Here is a 17818-nt window from a genome sequence, read left to right on the forward strand (position 1 = left end):
AATGAGTATGAAATCTTTAAAGAACCAAGGACAATTGAGTTTACTGCATTTAGTCTTTCATTCGACTCAGCTTGGTGTGCTGTGGTGATGAATCAGAGCTACAAGAAAAAGAAATCATCATCATTTGTGGTTTAAAAAGCCGTCCCAGCAGTTATTTTTTGATGAAATGTAAATTTTCTAATTAACCTTTTTCCATTTACATGCCCGCCGTGCTTCTACATCAATTAGTGCGTTCTCCACGTGCACCTTTCAAGTGAGTAAAAAGGTGCGACCTTGATGTTATCTCCACAGCGAAATTAGCAGCAGAGCTGTGGCCTCCCAATCTGTTTTTAATATCTTTAGTGCCTTTGAGCAGAATTTCATAGAAAACCTAGAGAAAGCTGCGTCTTAATAATCCCAGTTTGGGAAAATGCTGCATTAGAAGCACTCGCAGCTACACCGACTGAGCTTTTACAGTTAAAGTGCTTCACAAGTAGACTTACTTTCATATCTGTCGGTGTCTGGTTTTCTTTGAGGTCTTTCTGGATTACAAAAGAAAATAATATGCATAATGTAAAAGGTATTTTACTGCTACAAAGGCTCTCCCAGAGAGACGAAGAACATGCATTTTATAAATATACAAATAACTGGATAAATGCCGCATAAGAATCTCTCAAAACTGACGGAGCTTACTGCACTGGCTTTGAGCTCTTTGAGTAAAAGCGTAACATATAGAGTCATGTGGAAGTCTTCTCATGTTATGAGTACATGTTTGACTGATCCTGTTGTTATAGCTGTGTGCTGTAGTTTGTCATGTATGCATCATGTGGTGGATTATGTAGTTTGTGTACGGACCAAATCTGGGGGGGGATGCTGCAACAGTCTCCATGCTGCAGAGAATGCACTGTGGATAGTAACGGCTGCATGGTGAGGATTGCTTTTGATTTCTCAAGCACATTTAACACCATCCATCCAAGTCTCCATCCACTCATAACGAGCACGAGCGTCAGGGTGATCCTGGGCTTTCATGATACCTTTGAACTGGTCTTTTTCCAGAGTGGAAAGATTGTACAGCATACATCTTTAATGACTTTAAGAAAAACAGTTTGGGGGTTTTCTCTGATCCCCACGGGTCAAAGGTATACATATAGGCTCAGATATATACATATATGCCCACTAATATATGGTTAAATAACTCTTAGCAAGTTGCTCCTCAACCAGACGTTTTTGGTACCCATCAACATCATCCCAGCATAATCCAGTCTCATATTTTTCCACTCTTCGTAGCAGAATTGGAAAACTGTCACTAAACTGTCCACGTTTCAGCCATCTAGCTGTTGATTTGAGAAGTTGAAGAATTTAGATTCATTATTCCATCCACTGTGGCTAATGTACCAGGACCACTGGCAGATACTACCGCCACCATGTTTGACAGCAGTTGCACTGTTCTTAGGTTGAAAGTCTCATCTTTACTCCTCCAAACATACTTCTTGTCTTTCTGGCCACATAGCTCAGTCTTGGTCATGTCTGAAAACCGTACATGGACAACTGCAAAAGTTTTGATTTTGTAGCTTCTGTCTTTGTTGGCACCCTCTCAGTCAATGGAGATGCAAAACTGGCCTCACTCTTGACGCAGGTGTTCCAGCAGTTTCCAGTTCAATTCAATTTTATACAGCACCAAACCACAAACGCCTCAAGGTGCTTTATATTGTAAGGTAGACCCTACGATAATACATACAGAGAAAACCCAACAATCATATGACCCCTATGAGCAAGCACTTTGGCGACAGTGGGAAGGAAAAACTCCCTTTTAACAGGAAGAACCAGGCTCAGGGAGGGGCGGCCATCATGGCAGGCTTGAGCCTCGGTGGTTCCTTAACATCCTAACCAATTTCCTCTAACCTGAGATGAACAGTTTGGGTCTTCTTACAGACCTCAGTAAAGCAGTGACACACCTAAATAACTTGCACTAACATACAGTTGTTGAACTGATGATCTTGAAATCTGCAATTGTTTAGAAATGGTTCAGAGATGGTTGCTAACGTGTTTAAATCTGGTGTAAATCTTGTGCAATCCTTCCACACTGGAACAGTTCAAAGAAATCATAAAAGCTCAAGGTTACCCTGACATTCATGCTTGTGATGAAGGGGTTACAGGAAGAGGATGTGGAATCTTCAATACCCTGCATCCAGACTGACAGCTAAACAACAAATAGCTCCAACTTTCAGAAGAAGGAACTGCTCTCAGAGCTGGAGATCGACAATGTACAACACAAATGCTACAGCAAGGGGGGGGACATCAGGTCATTCTGGGTGTCTCTCATCTACTAGCATTTCTACTAACGTCTCATCAATGGGTGCTAACTGAAGGCCAGGCAGTCCTGATCCCCGAGGATCATCTACCAAGGTGATGCCCTGTCCCCACTGTCGTTCTCCGTAAGCCTGAACCCCCTCAGACTACGGAGTGGAGCAGCTGTCAGCCACCTCCTCTACATGGATGACATCAAGCTGTATGCCAAGAGTGAACGAGACATCACATCATCCACAGCAGCAGGATATACAGCAATGATACCCAGACTGGAGACGTGTAGTCGGATGATAACAAAGAGAGGGAAAGTAGTCAAAACCGAGGCGCTAAAACTACCAGAAGGCAACATTGCAGACATCGAGGACAGATACAAGTACCTGGGGATCCCGCAGGCAAATGGGAACCATGAAGAGGCCGCTAGGAAAGCTGTAACCCAGACCCAGCACCCTGAGACTGTATAATAAATGGAAGGAATGAGGCCGGGAACTGATAAGTGTCAGTACCACTGTTGAAGATGAGACAACATCCACGAGTACATCAGGAAGATGCCCACAACCGACCGAGTGCTCAGTGAATACCTCAGACAACAGAAACTCAAGAAAGAGGAGGAAGGAGAGGAGCCATCATGGAAGGACAGGCCCCTGCACGGTATGTACCACCGGCAGATAGAGGAGGTGGCTGATATCCAGAAATCCTACCAGTGGCTGGACAAAGCTGGACTGAAAGACAGCACAGAGGCACTAATCATGGCAGCACAAGAACAAGCTCTGAGTACAAGATCCATAGAGGCTGGGGTCTATCACACCAGGCAAGACCCCAGGTGCAGGCTGTGTAAAGATGAGACAATCCAGCACATAACAGCAGGGTGCAAGATGCTAGCAGGAACATCTGTGCCGAGTATGGCCTGGAAGTCCTGAGGTCAAAATCAGACATGCACCCTAGGGTGGTGGAGAATGACCGTGTCTAAGATCCTGTGGGGTATATCTTGCTGTGGTCTGCTGGGGGGAAGGAGGAGGGGCATCTGAGCTGGTAACACCGACAGACTGAACAAACTGATGAGGAAGGCGGGCTCTTTGATTGGCTGCAAACCGGACACTTCTGTTGCTGAACAAGCTGTTATCCATCATGGATCATGCTGACACCCTCTGCACCACTTACTGGACAGGCAGCTGTGTCCAGTGTGTTCGTGGGGTAACTGCCTCATCTCACAGAATGAACAACTCCACCCAGCATGACATCCTGGTTCCTGCTGTGGGAGTGAGTTGCTCCAAAGTTTCCTGGAGTAAGTTTTAGTGGTGGAAACTCGAAGAGAGAAAACAGGCACCCAAAATAAAGAGATCTGACTCAGACCGTCCAATTTACCTGGTAACTGAGACACAAAGTCAGAAAAGAATCATATGTACCAAACAATCACACAACTGCTTGAGAAAAGCATGATCACAGAGTCCATTCATGCTCAAAATGATCCTCATCTAAAATATCTCATATTTTGGCTTTGTGACTCACACACAGCTCCAACAAGCCTGTGATCCACTTAGTTTTTTTTAATAACAGAGCTCCAGAAGTCTTCCTGCGTGTCCCCAGACTAACCGAGACGGACAGGATCTTGTTTCGGAGGGCTGAACTGGGACACACTCGCCCCAAATGTACTTATCCACAGAGAAATGACAAAAAGAGCGCAGAGTGACGCCACAGACGCCTCGAAGAGCTTCCAGATGCTACAAACGGCCTCATCATCACTGTGTGAACACAGCAGTGGATTTTTCACCGGCTCTTCTCCACAGAGGGCTGGTGTGCGTCACTAAGATGATGAGGGAGATGTTCCACTCACACACAGTCACATTTTTACCGTGACACACACACACCTCCTTCCATCAGTGTTAACAGCAGCTGATGGATGTTACAGCAGAGGTTGGGAGGAGTTTAATGAGGCCGAGGTGGACAGCTGCTGAGAGATCCACACGCTGGATGAGGTCAGGTAAACCTGCTGCCTGCGCTCCTCAAGGCCAGTTCAGATGATTAGGTGTTTGGACCGGACACGTCGATAACGATCATTACATCTCCATCTGTTCATGCAGGGAAATTCCAGTGCTAATAAAGTTTTCCACTAATTTTCCCTCCTAACGAGTCCGCGTGTCTGCTCTATGATTTCTGACATCGGCTGTCAAACACTACAGACACGGCTCAGCATAATTGGATGGAAATATGTGCACTGAGAGATTTACAGGTGGGTCTCAGCATGTATGGATTCCTGAACTGTCCTGTGTAAAGATCAAACCGAGTACTAAAGCTGCCAGAGACACAGGATTAGCTCTTTCTGGAAGTACTTCTGATAAAAACATATGAACTCTGAAAGCTGGTGCTAAATTCATGCAGCTCTGAACAATATTTCATACAAATAAATACTGATAATTAGACGTGCTTTCAGAATATTTACCGATTCTAACTTCACTGTAGATGTTATGTAAACATAAATGGTTGTTTCTCTTTGTTAGCACTGCAATACACTGGTGACCTATCCCAGGTGTACTCGACCTGGGCGCCCACTTCCGATTACAAGGTGACAGCACGGGTTGGCTGGCTGGAACCGGTCTCTACTCACAGACAGACCGGCAAAGGTTTGCTGATAACTGCAAACATATATCGACCTATCAGAGTCCGTCTGCACCGACGACTGTGACTCGTCTGCGCTGCAGTTCTCAACTCGTTGCATTCTCATTATAAAAGCAAAGTTGCTGAGCTCCTTTGTCATTCTGCAGTTGATTCTCCTCTTTCAGAGCTGCTTTAATTCTTGATGTTGCAGATTCAACAAGGAAGCATTCCTCAGAGATTTTGGTCCGTGATGACGTCACACAGTCACTGATAATGAAAATCTCCCATAAAATCACATCTTAAAGGCGCTCTACTGCAGCGGTCACCAACCTTTTTTGCCGGTTTATGTCCAACAATGTTTTCACGGACCGACCTTTAAGGTGAGATTATTATAAGATTTATTCATAACACACGGGAAAAGACCCAGGGAAACTGAGTTAACGATAAAAACCCTGAAAAACTAAAATTTCACACCCGAGCCTCAACTCGGTACCAAACAACTCACGGACCAGTACCGGTCTTTGGCCCAGGGGTTGGGGACCGCTGCTCTACTGGACTGAGATCTGTGCCTGTGGAAGTAATGTGGGTACAGGGAACTCATCGTTATGTTCCATGCACAAGATAGTCTGTGGCGCGGTGTGTTATCCATCAGAAGGAGGAGGAGGGATGCACATGGTCAGCAACAACACTCGGGTAGGCTGTGGAGTTCTGAGCGCCCCGGTGTGTACCAGGAAGATATCCCCACACCATCACACCAGCAGCAGCCTGACCTGTTGACGAGGGGCAGGATGGAGCCAAGCTTTCATGCTGTTTAAACCAAACTCTGCTCCTACTATCTGAAGCTCGCACGCAACGTGTTTCCATTATGGGATCGTGTGAACTGTTTCCTGTTTCCTGTTCTTAGCCGACAGCAGCGGTCTCAGTGTGGTCTTCTGCTGCTGTAGTCCATCTGCTTTGAGGTTGCTGCCATGTGATTGGCTGTTTAATGTACCAAATAAAGTAAAGCTGTCGACGAAGAATTAAAATGAATCAGCGTAAACACAAAAGAGGACGATCTTTAGCTCGTGTGATGATCAGAGTATCGATCAAAGGTTTTGGCAGACTTCTCAAACTGTCGTACTGCACAGTACTGCTAAAATCATCCAGCGTGTATATCATCTCCATCTCCTGATTCAGATGGTAACATCACACATGCAGCACCCACATGATGCATCAGGTCACATCAGCTAACTGTGACACAGAAAGCGACCGCGCTCTGACAGGCAGCACGCGCCAGCCTGCCAACCAGCAAACACCATAGCGAGACCCTGCAGCAGCGCGCCAGACACTGAGAGGAAGTGGCAGATCGTACCGCCGCGTTCACGTATCATAACACGCCATCGTCATGTGATTCAACCTGGCAGCTGTTGGAGTCAGACGCCTCTGTGCAAATTACAGGTCACCTGCTGGTGATGGGACGAATAATTAACCAGCCTGTGATGGGTTTCATATCAGAGGCGGCGCTGATGACGCTCAGCCCGTACCACCCTATCAGGTCAGCATGAATCACAGCTGAGCCCAGAAACGCCCGCCACATAGAAACAACAGCTTCACAGACTCGCCCCCGAACAGCCCACGCTGCTCATAAATCTCCCGTTGGTGCTGTCAGGACACACAAAGTGCGACCTGTGGCCTGCTGCAGGAGAATCGGCGGATCTGAATTAATAGCAGCACATCAATAAAGTTTATTTGTCTGTTAAAGCTTTAAAGGTCTCCTTCCAGCAGGAAGCACTGACATGAAGAGTCGCTCCAGCTCCAACCAAGCGATTCACACAATAACACCTTAAATAATGTCTTCATACGGGAAAGAAGTCTTTCATTTGCACATAGAAAGCTCACGAGTCCTTCACCAGTTTAAACTGCAGATGAACCTTTATGGACCAAACAACCAACACCCTCATATGTTTGGAAGACACTCGAGGTTAAAGGGCAAATTTACAACTAAAAGTCACCATGCTCACTGTCCTTGTTGCAGGATGTGCAGAATGGTGAGATTGGCTTTACTCTGACAGAGAACCAATCACGGACATGGTGTTGGTCAAAATGCTGAAGTAGAAGCTCAAAAATGAGACTTTACTGACCACCTTTTACATTTGTAACATGCTTCATAGCTGTCTGTCCATTTTAAAGCAGATGCCACATTTTAGGTTTAAGTGCCATTATTTTTCCATCCAATCAAATGTGTCTCCTGGTCTCTTCCTATGCTGAAACAGGAGGCATCCTATCCTATCAAATCACCTCAAATGTTTTAAACACCATGGATCTCATTCTGTTCAGTCAATACTCATGCTGGTGATCGGGATAAGTAAATAATTCATTAGCTTTGGTGCTACGATGCTCCACCCGATCTTCTCTTCTCATGAACAACATAAACTTCTTGACTCTAGGTGGCGACTTAATGTGGACTTTTCCAGCTTTTCAATTTTGGCCGTCTGGATCTTGGTGTTCAGAAACCAGACATGAAATTCAAATTTTAATAACAGGAGGAGGCTCATTCACACGATATCTCTGTTATCATCAGTAGTGGTATACCATGGTCCCTTAACAGGAGTAAATTAAGAAATATCATATCAGAGTGATTAAGCACATTATAAGCTCTCATCGAGGAGTCCTGCAGCAATTTTCCAAAAGATAAGAAAGCCATAATAAATTCCCATCATGTTGGGGTAGGAACTTTCAAAATTCAGCATTGCCCTACCTGCAGAAAACTCATCTTCAAAGAAATAATAAAATAATTATTAACCATAAACAAACCTCTTAAGATTACTTTAATTAACTGGGGCTGAAAGTTGAACCAAAATAAATCTAAAATCAAACAAACCCTCGTTTGGATCCCCCCACTACAGGGGGATCTGGGAAGGTCCAACTGGTCTCCCTTCTTAAAGATGGGAACCAGCACCCCAGATCTCCACGCAATGTTGTAGCGGCATGTCAACCAAGACAGCCGACAACATCCAGAGCCTTTAGGGACCCAGGGTGAATCATTCGCTCCAGGGACCAAGCAGCTGTTTAACTGCCTCAATGTTGGTTCTGTTGGCTTCATCAGGTGGTGGCCTCTAGATCGCACTGGAGTGGGTAGCAGTTGAGTGTGAAGCGGCATGAATGAGAATTAGCACCTCCAAGTCTGAGGCCTGGTTCTCAACTGCAAATGGGTGGAGTGCCCACTCTGGGTGGAGGAGTTTAGGTATCTCTGGGTCTTGTGGGGAGCGAGAAATCGACAGATGGATTGGTGAAGTGGCTGCAACGATACGTAAGGTGTGCCGGGCTGTTGTGCTGACGAGAGAGCTGAGAGTGAAAGCAAAGTTGTTGATTTAGTGGTTGATCTGTGTCCCCACCCTCACCTGTGGTCAACTCAGCTCTGACCGAAAGAACGAGATTATTGTGGCGAATCCACTTAGCCAAAAAATGGATCGGACATCAATTGTAGAAACGAGTCTTTATATAGGGCTTCAAAAAGGGGAATGTACAACAAATAAACTGCTCGACATCAGAGCAACATATAATGGCTTCCCGAAACTTTCCTTGCTAGCTAAAACCTGAGTAACTTTCATCTACCACAAAGGATTCTGGGAAACGCAGTTTTCTAATGAAATACCTGTTAAATGCTCAATTTTAGCAGAAAATTAAATCTATAATTAACAGCTCTCACTAAACATGTGGCTAACACTTAAATCACTTACAAAATAACCAAAATGCTGTTATCAAACAATAAACTGCGATAAAGTTACAACAGAGATCGAATTGGCGCAAATCAGCTTCCTCTGAAGGGTAGCTGGGCTCTCCTTAGAGACGGGGTGAGGAGTGGTACTCCAATAATCACACAACTGGCATAGTAACTCCAACTTTAATGGTCGCCTTCTTTTGTACAACCACAGAAAAAAGTGACCCTCCAAACTTCTCCACCCCCTTTCCCGCCTGCGCGTAGCCATGCCCCACCCCCACTGGACACTTGCGCAGTAGGACACATACATCTTAACAAGGAGTTCAGTCATTTGGGAGAGACTCAGAGTAGAGACGCTACAGAGGAGCCAGCTCTGGTGGTGGTTTGGGCATGTCGAGTTAGGAGGTGGTCCTGGGGTTGGCACAGGACACACTTGACAGATTATGTCTCTCGGCTGACCTGGTAACGCCTCGGTGTTGCTGTGGATAAGCTGGTGGAGGTGACTGGGAAGAGGCAAGTCTAAGCTGCTCTGCTTAGGCTGCTGCACCTGAGCCCAGGTGAGCAGTAAAAAAATTAAATAAACAACAGATAAATTGGTGTAATACGAGCACATTTTGGGGCGTAATTTTAGCTCTCTTTGGTCAAACCTTCTCTAAAATACTGTGATGTGCAAAGACAAAGCAAAAACATGAAGAAATATAAAAATGAGACATAAAATCTTATCATTACTGGGACCATGAGACATCTTTATGTGCATTTTTATTGGGAAAAAAAAGGGGGGGGGGGCTGTTTACCTATTTACCATTGGCTCTGCTGCTTTTCCGAGTATCAGAGGAAGGACAGAAAAAATAGCCCAGTGGAGCAGTGTTGGTTTTTAATTGCATTGCTTGTCTCATTCTTCAGCTAATGTGGAGGCTTAATGGACTCTGCTGGCCTCGGCTTCAGAGCAGATGACAGCTCGTCAAGGTGATTGACAGGCGTGGGGGCGGAAATTTGACCGAGTCCATTTGAAGGAGAACTAAGAATAGGCCAACTGTCTCAAGACATAAACTTTAAAGATAATTCAGCAGTGAATCATCAAGAGGAGGAAACTGCTCCAACTGTTTGTGCACTGACTCAGTGTAACTGCAGTTTTTATTGAAAGACTTCATGGCATAAGAAAAAAAATTAAAGGTGTAATTAATAACAGCATGGCAGCGGTTTTTATCGTGCGACAAAGCTTATAAGAAAGGCCCGTTTCTAATCAGACCCAACCCACAGTTGGTGAAAACACAATAAAAAGCAGCTAAGAGTAAATAATAATGAACCCACGTAAGACTGAAGCCCAGCTGTGGTTTAAACCAAACCAGCTCAATCTAACAGGCGGTTTCAATGCTTTTAATGCCTTTACTGCCTAAACCACACAGTTTGAACCACATATTTTTGTTGGGCAAACCTGACCAAGAAATTTTGTTGCTTAAACTGCATCAGAAGCGAATATGTTGGCCTCTAGCAGTCCTTCAAACTTCTTATGTCTGTCAGTTCTTAATTGTAAGCCTGTAGAGTATAAAAGTGCTGTAGAAGAGCTAGTCCATTTACACTGCATGAGACAGCTCCAAACAAGGCTGGTCAATCCCAAGAAGATTTGCTTCACGAGGTAGTAGACTTTCCATAGTATGGTTACTATGGGCTGTCAAAACCAGTCCAAGTCGGTGTCATGTCCCTATGTCGATGAAAATAAACTCAGCCAAAGGTTTCATGATTTGAGAGTTTGCCAAAGTTTCTTTTCTTTGAATTTACAGGTTAAAAATAAAGACAGTGATGCTAATGGCCACAGAGAATGTCTGGGGACACGATGCTCTCGGTAATAAATAAAAGGCCATCTAACGTTCAGACGGTGATGTTTAGGAAGTTGCTGTATTAGAGCCAGTAGCCGGGGCTGCTCTGTTCCCCTGCTGTGTCTCATTAACTGAACTGTGGAGCTCATTTCCTCACGAGAACGCTGCGTAACAGGGCTGAGAACAGCTCCCACTTCCTCCTGAAGGATATCCAGGAAAAAGAGCATGACTCAGTCTCTCACACACACACTGTGCACTCATACAAGAATATATAAATAGCAATCTGCAGCCTAACTTTCACGTGTTCTTTACATTGGTTCAGTGGTGCAATTTCAAGACTTAATGTAGCATCAGGACGATTCGATCTGATTTAAATAGCAGATTTGTGTCCATAATGCACCAAAAGGTTTCCTCCAACCCGTCAGTCCCACAGCTGAAGCTTGGACCAAAGCGGGTCATCAACAGAACGGCTGAAAAAGGAAAGAATCGAGCTGCTGCAGAGCTCAGAGAGCCGTGCATGAATAAATGCTGCAAATCTCAATGACATGAAGCAACCCTGTGAGGGAGACTGGGTTTTACTGCACTACGTAACGTGATGGCTGCTTGGGCTGGGAGTACCTGAGGTGTAAAGAACCACGAGCACTAAGAGGAAGTTTAAACTCCAACCTGACATTTTACGTATCACAGGCAAGCGGTCGACTACACGCACGAGCTCGGATTTATAAATGATCCAACTGACTCGTACATCTTTCCACATTTTAATTTTGCAGAGCTGCTCGAGACTCGTAAGCCTCCACTGTTTATCTGATGTGTGTACATGCTCGAGTCGACTGGCATCACACGAGTTTCTGGTAAGCCTTTGCTGTGATCCCATCTGCGTGTTGGGTCCTTGCTGTACACGACTAGTTTCAGTTTGAGGCAAAAAAGAGAAAAAAAAGCTCGACACTGCTCTCAGCACTCTGACATGTTAGTTTCATGGTGTGCTGCACCAAAATCCTTTTCTCTAATGCGTTCAGCCTCCTGGTAAATGCAGCACAACACATGATGCCAACAATTCTGCTCCCATTATCAGCAGGAGCCGTTTTATAGTCAATGCAATAAAGTGATGCATCTTGTAGACAAACACTTAAATCTAAAGAAAAAGAAAAGAAAAGAAAATGTTGAACATTGAGGCTCAAAATGTAAAAGAGAGGAGGTGAACGATGGGAAGTAACAGTCCAGCAGGCCGTGAAACAGCCTCACATACCAGCCACATACCTGAATGACGCAGTTTAAAAAGTTAAACAGTGTACAAAGTGTTGGTGAGTAGTGTGTCTACCCATGAATCATAATGTGAGACGGTTAATGGGAGAGGAAACCCTGCAACAGACTGGCGACCTGTCCAGGGTGCAAGCTGACAGGCTCCAGCCCCCACGACCCTGAATTAAGGAAGTAGAAGAAGATGGATGGATGGAGAAAAAGAAGAAAGAACAAATTTCTCCAGAAATCAATCAATCAATCAAAGTTCTGGTTTTTCTCCGGTTTGACTTTGCTAGGCTGACAAGAATCCAGAAGAAATTTACAACCTGGGAACTAGAAACACACTGGTGGAATGACGCAGCCTTCAGCCGGTGTGCACATGGCTGGATAAATGCGTAAAAGCTGAAGGATGCTTGAAAAACTTAAAAAAAGGGTTGATCCTGTGATCTGATGTATAAAAAAGCTGAAACGCTGCTCAGTTTGAATCTGTGTGTAAGGAGCTTGTTAAGAAACACATCTGCACACTTCTCTTTCCAAGCTCCTTAGACTTCGATCACCTGGATGATTGAGAACCTTCACAGATGAATCAGGGTATGGTTCTCCTTTAAATCGCTGCTGATGAAAGCTGCGGCTCACAAGCTTAGTGGAAGAGTCTGCAGCATCCGAGTATCAGGCAGCGAGAGTGCTCGTAGTCCACATTCACAGGGTCGTGCACCATGAGTTTGTCCCCGAGTGTCAGAACTCCCGTGTTCCCGTCACTTCCTGAGGTGTCTTAACCACAAACTGCACGAACCGTGGCGCCCGCCGTTTTAACACCAACGCAACACTCATGCCAGAAGGGTTTTTTCTTGTTATCCGCTTGGTTCATTTTCTCACAGTTTCAGGGCATCGTTTTTTCCGGTTGTGATAACTTCTTTGAATAGCAAGCCTGGCTGTTCAAACACAGCTGAGGCACGCAGCTGTGTGACCACAGGCCATCGTCAAACGAGTGGTCAAACAGAGGGTGCAACTGGCCTCCACAAATGGTGTCAGATAAAGTGTGTCTGACAATAAGCTGGTGAATATATGAACGTATCGCTTCACGTCCACTACGTAAAGCAATTTCATGCATTAAAAAATATATCCTGGAAACTCAGAGGCTGAAGATTGAGCTGATGTAAGGCAGGTGGCTGATGAGAGCGAATATTCAAAGAAGACGGTGGAGAGAAATACTGAGGCCAAAAGGTCTGGAGAAAACAAAACAGGAAGAGATCCTGGAATGGTGGAAAATACTCCATGAAGAAAAGATTTAGAGCCGACAAAGTCAGGAAAACTCTGAAATGGGTGAGGATTTTTATAAAGACTTTCAGAGTTTCAGGAAGTAACGGAGGGCAGAGAGGAGCAAACTGGATGAAACCAAAGAGACAAAGGAGGAGCAGCCGGCTCTGGACTTTATGCTTTTCTGGGAGACAAAGAGTTCTGATGACAACTGACAAAAATCAGTTTTAATGTATAAACACTTTGATTCTTCATCTGAAGCCCGAGGTTGATGAATCAACAATGTCACAGACATCCACAGTTATCCCCTCTCCTGTCTATCAAACACAGCGACAGGATGGACCTGATCTTTTGTGAGTCAGTCTGAAAGTGTCGTCGCAGAGACGTTGGCGTCTTCTGGGACTGACAGAGGAGCAAAAACTCTGCCGATGGGAGAGGATTTACTCCCCGCGTACACTACAGAGATGATGTTCTTGACAGCAAAAGCTGCACCAGGAGGAGGAGCAGGTGTTTTCTATCAACAGTAGTGATGATTGGAGACTCTGCTTGTTCAGGATGTTTAAAAATGTGAAGGAAACTCTAACGTGAGAACGAGATGTTCAGGATAAAGTGTTAGAAGCCTTTCAAGTTTTCTATAAATAGCAAAAAACCCAAAGATTCATTCATCACATGATTCTGATTCTAGTTTTTTCCTCCTTTTAATTTCTCTATTCTCTATTTAGTTTTCTGTAGACCCAGAGGCAAGATGTCTCACTGAAGTCCAGGGTTCATGCCCCTAACAACTACACATGAGGCAAACCGGGGGAAGAATCAAGCATCAGTGGAATTAACGAGCAAGTCTAATGTCTTAAATTTCTCACACAGGTGTTACTTTCAGTATTGATTGGCTGTTAGCTTCTCTTCACTGGCTCCCTATGAAATCAAGAATCCTTTTCACACAGTATTCAATGATCATACCTAAATGACCTTGTAGTACCATATCACCCTACTAGAGCACTTCGCTCTCGCTCTGCAGGCCTACTTGTTGTTCCTAGAGTATTTAAAAGTAGAATGGGAGGCAGAGCCTTCAGTTTTCAGGCCCCTCTTCTGTGGAACCAGCTTCCAGTTTGGATTCAGGAGACAGACACTATCTCTACTTTCAAGATTAGGCTTCAAATCCCCCCAAAACTTGATTCTGCTCACCTGGACGTAGCATTTTGGCAAAGGATTGCAATTTACTGCTGTCTAACTCATAAACTCAGATTTCCAGCAGGTTGCAATCAATCTGAGTCAGTCTGAGGAACTCGATCCAGCTATTGGCAACTGGTTGTATTCCAGTATGGTATGGTTATGTTGCTATCTAACAGCAATGTTGCTGAGCATCTATATCATATTTCAGTTAAATCTTGATTCTGCAGCTACTACATGATGATTTGTGGAGGAAGTTCTGAGTTTGAGTTTCAAAGCTACGATCTATGATGTTCTGGCTCGATTCTGAATTTTTACTGTGCCTTTCTGTGTATGTAGACAATAATAGATTTTCCACAGATGGCAACAGACTTGCAATTTTTGGTGAACAATATCCATTAATTGCTGTACTATCACAAACAGACTGTATGTTATTGCCATCTTGCATCGTGTTTGTTCTTCGTGGTCTCTCCATGCTCCTCCTTCCTCTCTTTCCCCCCAAACTCCAGTCGAGGTTCCTTATTTCGCGTCCTTCTGCCCTTGCTTGAGCCGGGCCCAGTTCTTCCTTGTGTTGGAGTGTCTCAAATATTACATAAAGCACCTTGCAAGACTTTTATCATCAATATGAAATTCACAACTTTTTAGTTTGAGGTGATTTATGTTCAAATATAGAAAACCGTTCCTGTGGAGGTAAATATATGTGCAAAAACATCACAGAATTAGAAGAAAGTCTTTGACTGCAAACATAAACAATTTAATTTGTGGCTTAAATGTCTCTCTGTATTATTTCACTTTTAATCATCACAAAAAGCAGGAAAAAGTCATGTTTTAAGGGGCGTAGTCGTGTGCTGATTTATGCCACTCATAAGAGCTTTTCAGACACTTTTCCATGTTTTCTGTGAGTTATTGCGACACGCTCAGTTGTTGTAAATGTCACTCAGTAACCCCTGACTCATTAAGTTGGGCTGAATCTGACGAACGCTGGCACATTCGTTTATTTCGCTTGTTTTCATTATTCAGTTGGAGGCGACGAAAAGAGATGAGAATGAAGCGGTTATGAAATTAATGGCAAGTTCGCGTCTGCCTACATTTTTCATTAAACTAGCAGTTATCAGGGAAAAGTCGGTGAAAACTGCAAAAACAATTAAAATTTCCACCTCCTGTGATTCCCCACAGCTGTTTTTCATTTCTGAGAAATGAATGCAACTCTGATGTTATGGCAGGAACACATGAAGCACGCGACACGCATTTTAAACCTTTTTTCTTAAAGTGTGGCCTTACAGTTTCAGCTGTGTTAGCAGATGATGGAAAAGTTAGTTCCTCCAACACCAAGGTGATCAGATCAGGATCGCCGACCTCTCTTTGTGATGGTTTGTCTGTTATCCGCTTCTGTTTCCATTTTCCTTGGTCTTTCCTCGTCCTTTGTGAGGTTAAACACACATTCTTGGATTTTATTTATTCTTTTGCCTCCTGTGTTCTCCAACTTTGATTTACTTCCTGTTTTATTTTGAAGGACCAACCCTCATGTTGTTGTCTTTTCTTTTACTTCCACTTTCTTAAGAGCTTATCCAAGCCTATCCCAGCTCTCATAAGACAAGAGGTGAGGCAGCACGCTATGGGCCAGCCTCACACCGTACACTTGTAAGGGTGCTTCTTCCTTCTGTCTTCCTTCTCTCACCCCAACCAATCACAGCAGATGGCCCCGCCCCTCCCTGAGCCTGGTTCTGCTGGAGGTTTCTTCCTGTTAAAAGGGAGTTTTTCCTTCCCACTGTCGCCAAAGTGCTGCTCATAGGGGGTCATATGATTGTTGGGTTTTTCTCTGTATGTATTATTGTAGGGTCTACCTTACAATATAAAGCACCTTGAGGCGACTGTTGTTGTGATTTGGCGCTATGTAAATAAACTGAATTGAATTGAACTACTTCTACTAACACTGAGAATAACTAAAATAATACTGAGAGGAAGAAGGAGGAGGAGGGAAAGAGAGAAAAGAAATGAATGAATGAAAATGAAAATATGAACAGAAATAAAAGACGGGTCCTCTGGGGATGGCACACTGGGGGGTACATGGTGTTTCGGAGAAGGGGAGGTGCCATCATTGGCTGGTCAGAAGGGTTTTTGTTCTTTTTTTGATAATTACTCTTTTATCTTTCATGGTGTTTTTGTTACCTTTATTTGGACCATTTAGAGACACTTCACTTGGACACTACGGAGGAAGCCTGTTTATTACTGGTTAGTGGACTGTTTTCCAGTATCTATCAGTGACCTAGTCTACCTTAGGTATCAACCCTCTGACTCCCATGTGGATCTTCCCAGTTTTAGGTTATGCCCTGTGTTTGTTATCTGGGCCTCCTGCCATCTCCAGCGGTTACCTTGCAGGAGCATGCTCTGTATCTTTAAGCTTTGTGTGGGCCTCGCCACAGCTGGACATCCCAGCGTCCACTCCTGCTCCTCCCCAAAGAAGTTCACTCTCAGCAGCTTTGTCCGTGGGCTAACAGATGGGTGTCTGGCAGTAAAGATACGGCTTCTGCTCCTTCACTGCATGCTGTTTTTCCACTGAGTTAAAGTGATTAGCAAAAAGATGTTTCACTCTCTGATTAAATACCTTTTTTAATTGGACTATTTTGTAAACAAGAGCCGATCGAAATACGGGATACTGTCTCAGTGTGTGTGACAGAAGGATAAGACATTAAAATGTTATGCAGTCCCACATAAAGAGAGACACACCTAAAGGTGACAGTTATTTAAATAGAGGAACGTTATTGTTACGTCTGTTTAATTACAACGCGTAGACCACCTGCAGATAATCAGAGTCTGAGAGTCTCAGACTGGCAGGAAGGACGTGTCCCGTCATCATAAAGACTAAAAATATGGTGACAACAAAAGTCTGTTTCTAAATGTAGTGAAGAGTTTGTGCTCACGTGAGAACACGCTAGTGATTTATTTTCACCATGAGGTGATGCCAGCTGCTCTGATTAGAAGTTTGTCTGGTGAAGCGAATGTCTCGACTGCAGCACGATGCGGCGACACGTTCGCTCCCTCGCAGCACAGATCTGATGTGAAACGCTGTAGCTGCTGCTGTAATTGCGACGCCTCGGTTGGATTTTCAGCAAAGAAAAAAGAAGCTTCTTCCTACCTGATGAAGTCTCCCTCCAGGCCAATGACCCGTTTGATGATCTTCTGCTTTGGATTCCTCGGGGACCTGAGGGAGCAATAAATATAAATACATTAAAGGCAATAAGCATAAAACCCAAACAGGAAAACAGCCACATTAAAATCTTACAAGCGTGTTGTAGTAAACTGTGGATACAGCTCGGTTCAGATCAAGTCTGAGGCTGCAGCATCTTTTTACCTGACGTCATCATATATGTTATTTTATGATTTGTTCAAAACGTGCACACGAGATCTGAGTTGCAAATCTGTCAAAATTTAAGTAAATCTGGAAAACCAGGAAAGCTATCACCCCAGGGCTTGAAATGATGCCACTTTGTGAGACATGCCACCTGTCTCAACTTTACACAAAGTGTCTAAAATCCCATCCTGGTTGAGCTGCAGGAGGTGCCTGGGGGCGAAGGATGGATGCAATCCGAGTTAAAGATAAAAACGATAATAAAATAACGCTAATGGGAGGATGGATGGATGGGAGGATGGATGGGAGGATGGGAGGATGGGAGGATGGATGGATGGATGGATGGGAGGATGGATGGGAGGATGGGAGGATGGATGGATGGATGGATGGGTGGATGGATGGATGGATGGA

The 17818-nt window shown here is 44.3% G+C and overlaps 1 protein-coding gene across 3 annotated transcripts in view; it reads right to left on the minus strand.

Annotated features, from left to right (window-relative positions):
• Positions 1 to 17818, minus strand: part of immp2l (inner mitochondrial membrane peptidase subunit 2) — a 207132-nt gene that overhangs the window by 22486 nt on the left and 166828 nt on the right. For all 3 annotated transcript variants that reach the window (XM_005936391.3, XM_042226402.1, XM_042226403.1), the window contains exon 4: positions 17195 to 17260. In XM_005936391.3, the coding sequence (XP_005936453.1) occupies positions 17195 to 17260 (66 nt within the window). The remainder of the gene's footprint in view (positions 1 to 17194; positions 17261 to 17818) is intronic.

Source organism: Haplochromis burtoni, unplaced genomic scaffold, assembly GCF_018398535.1.
Source record: "Haplochromis burtoni strain Fernald_Lab_line unplaced genomic scaffold, NCSU_Asbu1 Contig_210, whole genome shotgun sequence".
NCBI lineage: Eukaryota > Metazoa > Chordata > Actinopteri > Cichliformes > Cichlidae > Haplochromis > Haplochromis burtoni.